At 49.4% G+C, this 9,904-nt stretch overlaps 1 protein-coding gene across 2 annotated transcripts in view; it reads left to right on the top strand.

Moving 5' to 3' along the window:
* The first annotated feature begins 9 nt into the window (after nt 1-9).
* Nucleotides 10-9,904, top strand: part of RGS10 (regulator of G protein signaling 10) — a 41,893-nt gene continuing 31,998 nt past the window's right edge. Inside the window, exon 1 of one of the 2 annotated variants that reach the window (XM_040486605.1) lies at nt 10-143. In XM_040486605.1, the coding sequence (XP_040342539.1) occupies nt 95-143 (49 nt within the window). In that variant the 5' untranslated portion in view covers nt 10-94. Of the gene's footprint in view, nt 144-6,060; nt 6,211-9,904 lie in introns of those variants that run through there. The other variant, XM_040486606.1, reaches the window with a different exon arrangement.

Below are 9,904 nucleotides of genomic sequence, written 5' to 3'. Positions count from 1 at the left end.
CCTCCTCCTCCTCGGCCTCCACCTCCCCTCAGTCCTCAGGCTCAGCCGCCGCGCCGCCCGGCCGCTCCTCCTTCCTCCCCGGGCGACCGCGGCGATGTTTAACCGCGCCGTGAGCCGGCTCAGCAGGAAGCGGCCGCCGTCAGGTAAGCGGCTCCCGGGCCGGCGGGCTGGGGTTCGGGGCCCCCGAGGAGCCGCCTCGGCCGCCGCTGCCCGCCCGGGGTCCCGGGCATCCTTCCCTCCGTCCTGTGTTCGGGCGCGGCTTGGCGATGCCACCCGACGAGAGTCGCCGCGGACCGCGCCACTTCTCCTCGCTCCTTCCAGCGTCCCTGCGGCCGCCGCCGCCGCGGGGGGGGCGCAAAGCCCCCCCCCCCCCCCCCCTCCCCCCCCCCCCCCCCCCCAGAGGCGCTGCGGGGAGGAAGTTTGGACAAAAGGGGGAACAACAGCAGTTTTCTTTTTAGTGATGGTCTGCGAGGAGAAAGGAGATCCCAAACACCCCAAACTTTGGAGGGAGTGTGGGCTCTAGATCCGAAAGCAGAACGTCGCGCGGGGCCCTTCTCCCCTGGAGTGCTCTGCCTCTCTGTCCGCTGCGGGCGTCGTTGCGAATGATGCCCGCGCGGCGCCCAGAGGAGGCACGACCGGACCCCCGGGGCACCGGACTGGCAGCGGGGCCTGGGCTGCCCGGCGCCTTCAGTTCTGCGCTGCGGAGCCCAAATGTGGGCGCGCCGAGGAGGGTGGACAGCAGGGTGGAGAATGCACATCTGTAGTTGGCGCCGGGGAGCGCTGACATTACCGTGCACTGGGCTTGGCTGTCCCAACGGACCAGCCTGAGCCACAATTCGGAGCAATTTGATAGGACAAAGAATCCACGGTGGAGACGGGACCATGCCTTTGATCCCAACCATCTTACCGTTTTTGTGCAGAATAATAGCTGTGCCCCTCTGAGCTCATCATGTGGGCCCGGGTCTCTGTTCACCCAGTTCTGTGTTGTCTCTCCACCCGTAGGACGACCTCATGAGACAGGTACTGTCTCCTGGTATTGGCCACGTTCCAGAGGAGGGAACGGAAGCCAAGAGTCGTTAGGTAACTCGCCCCAAGTCACACTTAGGAGGCGATGGAGAATCTGAAACCCAGGTTTGCCTGATTCTGGAGTTGGGAGGCTTTTCTGCAGTGTTCCACTCCCAAACTGACTTCTTCATGGTGCTAAGAGTCTGTGCTGGTTGGGTCCGTGTCCTCTTCTCACTGACTATCATATTTTATGAAGGACATTGCAGGTAAGAGGATGAACTGGGACCAGACAGGCTGGGACCAAATCCCACCTCCACTGCTGTGGAAACTTTGTGTCAGTGCAGATAAGGACCTGCAAAATGGGAATAAAATAGCTATCCCTCTTTGAGCACTTACATGGAGCTGGTTTCCCGTCCATTATGCAAATCATTGCATTCATAGTCAGGACAATCCTTATAAAGTAGGACTTCATAGGGTCATGGTAAAGAGCTTGTATTAGTGTTAGTGGTCACATAAATCTTGCCATGTTGTCTGAGGGTCAGAGGATTCCTTTGTGGGGGTTCATTTCAGCCGATCCCTGTTGTTGAGTATTCACAGGCCTGGGGAGTGGTAGTCAGAGCCTGGACTCTGGAGTTAAACTCCTGGTTCCCGCCCTGACTCTATCATTTAGTGATCTTGGGCAAGTTACTTGACCTCTGAGCCAATTGCTAAATTATCGGGAAATCTGAGAACTGGCTGCTAAGTCATGGATAGCTTGAAATTGGCTGTTGGTGGGTATTTATACCATGGAAATCGACAAATGTTAAAAATCAAGCTTGCCCTCCCCCCGCAGGAGAGCTGGTTTACTAGCACACCTCTGTGTCTGTTTTCCCGCCTGTAAGGTGGGTTTCATAGAGTTGTGGGATCAAACACACTAAAACATATGAAGTCCCCAGTGCATTGCCTGGCACGTAATAAATGAATAATAATGGTTAGCTTCCCCCTTTCCTACGATAAACAGAGCTGCTCTGAACTTCTCTGCCTGAGTTATTCATTACTTTGCTCTCATTTGGGGGCATACATGGTTTTGGAGAGAGGGTGTTATATGTGTGTAGGTTCACTCCAGAAAGACTGGGGCAGTTTTAGGGATACCAGTGGAGTGTACCTCTTATAGGGCGGCAACTTTTCAGCCTTATGAAATAGGGATCGGTCACAAATACAAAGATTAGTAGCTAAGCATCATGGATGGGTATTTGATGCCTGACCTCTAAGAGCCCAATGTCCTTAGGATTTTTAGGTTGAAAGTATGCCCCACTGATGGGAAAGGGCAAATGAGGCCCTGCCATTTGGGCATCACCATCCAGCAGTGAGAAAAGAAGGAGTCAAGTGAGAAGGGGGGACTGTGGGCCTGGGGTGGAGGTACCGGGAAGCCAGCCAAGTGATCCATGAGACCCTGTGCAACATTTTTATTTGGCATTTTGAATTGTTTTTCCTAAAGTGGCTCTCCAAATTGTATAAGCTCTCAGCCCCACAAGTGCTGGATCCACTCCTGCAGACCCCTGATATGGACCCGGCTACACTCCTGCCTCCCAGAACCATCTACTATAGACTTTTCCTGCTTTTCAGCAAAACCGTATTGGAGACAGGCTCTTCAAGCTGAGGATTTGGAGTTCCTAACCCCTAATTCCGAGGCTCAAAATGCTGTTCCTTATTCTGCTTTCTGAGATTTCTCAAAGTGTGTTCGTGAGCCACCTGGGGGTGGGGAGGGCATCAATAAAATGCAGCTTCCCAGGCCACACCCTGGGCCCACTGGTTCAGTCTTGGGAACCCAAGGTGGGAGGGAGAGGAGGCTGCATTTCAACAAGTGCCCCCAGTGATTCTGATGCCACCGAAGTGCAAGGACCCCTTGAGGGACTCTGACCACCCTTTGCCCCTCACAGCCACTTATGCTGTTGATGATGTTACTCACCTGAAAAGCAAAGCCAAAGCCACAGCCTCTGTCTGCCAGCAGATTGAGGGGTGACCCGTTGAGGGAATCCCCACCCTGCCAGGCAGACCATGGCCCTCCCCAGGGTGGGGGGCCTGTTGTACATGATCCCATTAAACCCTTGGGACCAGTTTCAGATTTATTGCTGGGCTTAAGTTTTCACTTAGAGGTGACAGTCAGCATCGCAATTGAACGTCTTTGTTTTAACAACCCAGCAGCCGGGCAGTCTTGGCCCCCCAGGGAAACTTTCCTTGCAGAATATCACTGGCCCAGGACTGTGGGTTCAGGGAGAGCAACGCAGGGACAGAGTGGCGGGGCTGGGCCGCGGAAGGGGTGTTGATTTAAACCAGTGTGGTCAGCCACGTGGTCAGCGCCAGCTCTGAGTGCCGCGAAGAGCAGCTTGTAGATGGTGGGGGTCTGGTGCTAATGATGCTCTTTTTTTTTTTTTTTTTTTTTTTTTATGCCTTCATTGACTTTGTGTGGGACGGATGTCTCCTTTTGTCACTGTTAGGCATTTGGGGAACCTAAGCAGGTGCCTGGGGGGGCCATTTCCTGGGACTTCCTGGTTGAACTGAGCCACTTCCCCCGCTGGGCTTGAGTAATGCCCTCCGCCTCAGGCGCTGGGCTCGGAAGCTTGCTGTTTAAATTGTACTAAATTTACTCTCCTTGGTATCTTCTGCTTCCCTCAGATAGCTCTCCACTGCAGCAGGCCCCGGGAGGGACGGTGGGGGCGGAGGGGGCCTGGGCAGGCGACAGCAGCAGCTCCCTGATAAGAGCTGTCAGGAGGCGTCCACTGGGAGGAAACAGCCCCACGCAGGCTCCTGGGGACTCATTTCCCTTCTAATCCAGTTCGCATCCCTCCAGGCCTTGCCGAGTGCCCGTGGGTCAGCTGTGCTGCCCCCTTTGCATGATGCTCAGGGACCCCTCATCTGGCCCGCCTTCTCTCCTGGCCCCGTTTCCCCGTTCTTGCTGTGCCCTTGGGCGGCTGGGCATTCCCACTTCTGCCCCTTTGCTTCCCGAGGGTGTCCTCTGTCCTAAGTCTTCTCCCAAACCTGGGTCTCCCTGCTCCCTGCCGCTCTCTCCAGCCTCATGCCTCCCTCCCTCTCTGCCCCCGAAATGCAGCCTGTCCACTTTGTCTGTTCCTGGACAGCTGTGGAGGCCACCGAGGGGCAGAGACTTGACAGAAGCAGCCCATTTAGGAGGGGACAGACCAGAGAACTCAGCTCCCTGACCCAAGTCCGGAGCTATCTGCATGGCCTCGCTCAGGATCCACTTGGTCATTTTGTTCAAATATATTTGGGGTGGGGCACCTGGGTGACTCCGTCGGTTAAGCATTGGGCTCAGGTCATGATCTTATAGTTCATGAGTTCGAGCCCTGCATTGGGCTCTGTGCTGACAGTTTGAAGCCTGGAGCCTGCTTCGGATCCTGTGTCTCCCTCTCTCTACCCCTCACCTGCTCACACTCTGTCTCTCTCTCTCTCTCAAAAATAAGTAAACATTAAAAAATATATATTTAGAGCTGAAATATATATGTATGTCTGTATATATATATATATATATATATATATATATATATATGTATGTAATGGGGAGCTGCTAAATTTTCTTTTCTGTCTCCCTTCTTCCTTTTTTCCCTTTCTTCCTTTCTCCAGTCAGGACATTATAAACAAAGCCATCATCAGTCATCTTTATCATCCCATGAACAAAAGGGCATTTTAACACCCTGAATAGTAAAGATATAATCTTGTGTAAAGAAATGTCCTGGGGACGCCTGGGTGACTCAGTCCGGTGAGCATCCGACTCTTGATTTTGGTTCGGGTCATGATCTCACGGTTCATAGGTTCGAGCCCTGCGTTGGGCTGTGTGCACTGATTGCATGGGGCCTGCTTGGGATTCTCCATCTCCTCTCTCTCTCTCTCTGCCCCTCCCCTGCTCACACTCTCTTTGTCTCTCTCATAATACATACATACATACATACATACATACATACATACTTACATACATGCATACATGCATACTTACATACATAAACTTTAAAAAGAAATGTCCTGATAGGAATCTTCTAGAAGTTGTTGCATCTAGGGAGAGGCCCTGGATAGGCAAGGGACAGAGCTGAGAGGAAGCCCTGTTCTACTGTGCTCCCTCTTCGGCCTCTTGAATTTTGTACCATGTAAATAAATATAATGATCTCTTTCCTAAGAATAACCCAGGGCTGTCCGTACTGCATCAAGACAGCTCACTTGGTAAATATTTCCTTATCCTTCTTCTCATTTCTTCACGAACCAGTGAAATAAACTCCGTGCCAGCCTGTGGCATTGTGGGCAGACGGCCATCTGGGAACTCCTGGTCTCACCTTCTCAATTAATTTTAAGTTCCGTGAGAAAGAGGGCCCCGCCTTTTACTTCTTGCGTCTGTCACTGCCCTTCCCTTTCCAGGCTCTGATGCCAACTTGGGGTTGAATCCTACCTCGTCTCCTTCTTCGCTTGCTCCTTGGAGCCGGTTTATTGAACCTCGTTGTGCCTCTGTTTCCTTCTCTGTAAAATGGGCCAAAGATGAGCCCGACTTCTACGGGTCACTGGGAAGTTGAGACAGGATATAGTAAGTGCTCAGTCAAGCAGCTATTTTTACAGCTGTCATCCTCACTGTCTCGCCCCCAATCTATCAGAAAACGTTCATCAATGTAAACATGACCGTGAGCGCCAGGCACTGCTGACCCCGAGGACGACGCAGCTCTTACTCAAGAAATGCACAGTCTCTCTGATCCTGGAGTGGGGGGATGTCATTTACTTGCCTCTCGATAGGGGCCGGGGGCAGCGGGGGCGGGGGGCGGCAGGGGAGTGAGGGCACATTTATGCATGACTGTCAGGCCCTCAGGGGAAGCACAGGGGCTTCTGGGAAGTGAAGAAAATAATGACAGGGTCTTCATTTTCACCCCCAGGATAGGGCTCCTGGGTAATTTTATTTTTTCTGGGTCTTTGCCTAGAAAGTGAAGATTCTAGGGAGTCTACAAATAACAGTCTGGCGTTCTTATTTCCTTCCCTCTGGTAGAAACTGGAAACCAGTGGCCATCTGTTGTTTAGTCCACTCAAAAGAGGATGTGGAGGCTTGTTTTTCCTCCAGACCCAAGGGTGTTCAGGAGACCCGCAGCCCCCTGGCCTGTCTCCCACGAAGCGTCTCTGAGAAGGCAGTGGGTTTTTAGGCTGTGTGAAGCTCCTCAAGTGGACCCTGGAGCATGGAACGTAAGGAGTGACCCCCACCTCCTTTGGTGATGACCTCAGCTTGTGTGTTGCCCGGGTGACAGTGGGGCAGGGCAGGGGCTGGGGGGAGCGAGGAGTGCAGGCACAGGTGCACAGGTGACCTTTGGAGGCACTGCCTGAGCAGTCAGCTTTCTCTGAGGTCTCTGGCTTCACGTGAAAAATGCCATGATGCCTTTTCTGAGCCCAGCCAACCCTCTGCAGCCCTCTCACCCTCTCTGGTCTTTGATGCTTGCTATTAGTAGGATTATTTTTAAGCTTTTTCATTTTTGTTATTATATTCTGCTAATTGCCATTCATGCAGACCTCCACACCAAGGGAATTGCATGCTTGAAGGATAGTTATTCTCAGAAGTTAGATACTGGAGCCGAAAAACACTTAAGTAATATTTAGATAGTGTGTTTCCATGACCCAGTTTCTCTGGAGCCTTACATAGATCACCAGTTGTAACAAACTGATTCTCTGCTTCTAAGTTTGGAAAAAAGAAAAAGTCTTTTTTTTTTTTTTAATGTAATATGTTTGATGTGGCATAGTTGATATGAAGTTTTAAATAAGCTTCTTGGGGGTGCACTTTCCTTGAATATTTATGGGAGTATGGCGTGTGAGTGTGCGTGTGTGTGTGTGTGTGTGTGTGTGTGTGTTGTACCAAACCACTTTAGAATTTTGGAGTGAACATTTCTGCCTCTTCCTAGGCTTGAATATTTGGCTTGTTTTCTTTAATGATGCTGTAAGTTTTGGGGGGTACTTAGGATAGACTCTTTGATGTTGGACGTTGACTCTGCTTTGAGGAAGTTGGTATTGAGATTTTATTAGAACATTATTTGACTGGGGAAAACTGTCTAGGCAGGATAATTACCCAGACCTTCCTGCAGACTAATAGCAGGAATCCAGGCTGCAAGCATTCAGTTTCGATGAGTGTTACGGATGCCTTTTGAGTATGGATTTCCAAGGAGTTAATGTCTGGCGAAAGCCCCTGATAGATATGACATCATAGCATCTATAAATAATGCATTACAAAATACGCTGCAAGCAACCAGCCTCCGCCATCTGTATCTTTGAAATACTGGCTTTTACTGAAGCCAGAAACCACATAGAACCGCATAAATGTAAATGGAGAGTGTATGGACACTGTGTTTGAGTGTTAGATGATGCTGGCCCGGTCTCGTGTGGGTTCTTGTCTACGTAGAATTCCTTCTCAGTTTTCTCAGGCTTTCCCCGCGGTGCAGATGGTATCTTTCTCTTCAAGACTGCTATGTTCTGGCCTTGGTGAGTGTGAGGACCGGCAGATGTCAAAACTAAAAATGGCACTGGAGTCTCATGGTGAAGGTCGTGCTTGGACCCTGACACCCCCACCCCCCGCCCCTTTCCTAGCTGGGTGACCCTTGCAAGTTACCACGCTTCATCTGTGTTTCCTCATCTGTGAAGTGGGGATAATATTAATCACACCACAGGGTCCTTGTGAGAAGTGGATGATTTAACTCACAGAAAAAGCTTGGAACAGTACCCAGTGCACTATAAGCAATTTATAAGTGTTCACTGTTGTTATTAGCTGATGATAGATTAGTGTGAAGATAAATTTATTGAGAAATAAGTATTATGCCTACAAAAATTTGATTTAAAATGCTTTAACTTTTTTTTTTTTTTTTTTTTTTAAGAGACAGAGAGCGAGCAGGGGAGGGGCAGAGAGAGAGGGAGATACAGAATCCGAAGCAGGCTTCAGGCTCTGAGCTGTCTGCAGAGAGCCTGATGCAGGGCTTGAACCCACGAACTGTGAGATCGTGACCTGAGTGGAAGCCGGATGCTCAACTGACTGAACCACCCAGGCGCCCCGATCTGAAATGCTTTAAAGGGCCCAGGAGATTAAAAAAAATTTTTTCCAGGGGTGCCTGGGTGGCCCAGTCAGTAAAGTGTCTGACCCTTGATTTCAGCTCAGGTCATGATCTCACGGTTTGTGAGTTCAAGCCCCACACTGACGGCCTGGAGCCTATTTGGGATTCTCTCTCTCTCCCTCTCTCTGTCCCTCCCCTTCTTGCTCTCTGTCTCTCTTTCTAAAAATAAATAAGCTTTTTAAAAATTAAAAAAATTTTTTTTCCATTGCAAAAATGTTTTATAGGTGAACTAAAAACAATAAGAAAAGATAAACAGATCTGGACAAAATTGAAACAAACAAATGTTATCAGCAATAATTTGTTACTAGCTTGAGTGATCTTAAAGCTGCTAGAAAAATATGTTTGACTGTTTTTTCCCACCTGTGCATTCCAAGCTTGCTTTCTTGTGTAATCCACCCCAACTGGCAACTTTTGTCAATGAAAAAGCAAAGGGGGAATATTACACCTTTATGGCTCCAAGTGCCAGGAGTTGAGAAGCTGGGAACTCTTGATTTTGTTTTATTCTTAAGTTCAGATGTAAACCTGCTTGCTATGGAGAGAGGTTATTTCTTTTTCTTATAATTATTGGACGGATTGTAACATTGAAGGTGAACTTATCTTAGGACGCCTTTACATATGTGCATTGGGAAGTAGTGAAAGTCTCCTGAGCAGGGGACCCTGAGTAGAAATACCCCGAGTTAAGGGGCAATCTCTAGAGTAGTACCAAATGGGGCGGGCCTCTGCTCAGTCTCGCTGGAGGTCAGGATAATGACTTGGAAAAGAGATACATCATTAAATGAATGGAGTATGCAAATGCTGCTCTCTCCAGAGCTATCTATGCATGTTGCTACCAATCAAGAAGGATTAAGAAAAACAGGCGTAGCCAGAAGCCTCCATCAGGCTTTTAAAAGACAATCAGGAATTCTTGGAAAAATTCAAACCAATATTTCAGGGGAAAGTGAGAAAACATGGCAGACAGTGTGGGTAGAAGATTCCTATGGTCAGGGTGGTTGGGGCAGAAGGTGGGCAGAAAGGCAAGAAGGAACTTGTTTGTTTGTTTGTTTTTTAATGCATGTTTATTATTTTTTTCTTTTTTGTTGTTTTTTAAAAATATAATTTATTGTCAAATTGGTTTTCATAGTGTATGTTTATTTTTTATTTATTTATTTATTTATTTATTTATTTATTTATTTATTTTTAATTTTTTTTTTCAACATTTTTTATTTATTTTTGGGACAGAGAGAGACAGAGCATGAACGGGGGAGGGGCAGAGAGAGAGGGAGACACAGAATCAGAAACAGGCTCCAGGCTCCGAGCCATCAGCCCAGAGCCTGACGCGGGGCTCGAACTCACGGACCGCGAGATCGTGACCTGGCTGAAGTCGGACGCTTAACCGACTGCGCCACCCAGGCGCCCCATGTATGTTTATTTTTGAGAGAGAGACAGAGAGACAGAGAGGGAGACAGCACGAGTTGGGGAGGGGCAGAGAGAGAGAGAGGGAGACACACAGAATCCGAAGCAGGCTCCAGGCTCCGAGCTGTCAGCACAGAGCCCAACGCGGGGCTCGAACCCACAAATCTTGAGATCATGACCTGAGCTGAAGTCTGACACTTAACTGACTGAGCTCCCCGGGTGCCCCGGATTTTGTCTCTGTCCAGGGCAGCAAAGCCAGGCACTAGTAACCACGGCCAAGGAGAGTAGTGAGCTATATCTTGGTGTCCTTTCTGAGCCAGCTCTGGAAATTCCATGCCCTTCTGTAACAGTGTCGTGGGAGATGTATTCCTTTACTCTTGGTGGCACGGAGGTGGTAG

The sequence above is a fragment of the Herpailurus yagouaroundi genome, unplaced genomic scaffold, assembly GCF_014898765.1.
Source record: "Herpailurus yagouaroundi ecotype Mexico unplaced genomic scaffold, PumYag 163, whole genome shotgun sequence".
Lineage (NCBI taxonomy): Eukaryota > Metazoa > Chordata > Mammalia > Carnivora > Felidae > Herpailurus > Herpailurus yagouaroundi.
The sequence above is the reverse complement of the archived record's forward strand: the minus strand, read 5'-3'. Positions and strand labels throughout refer to the sequence as shown.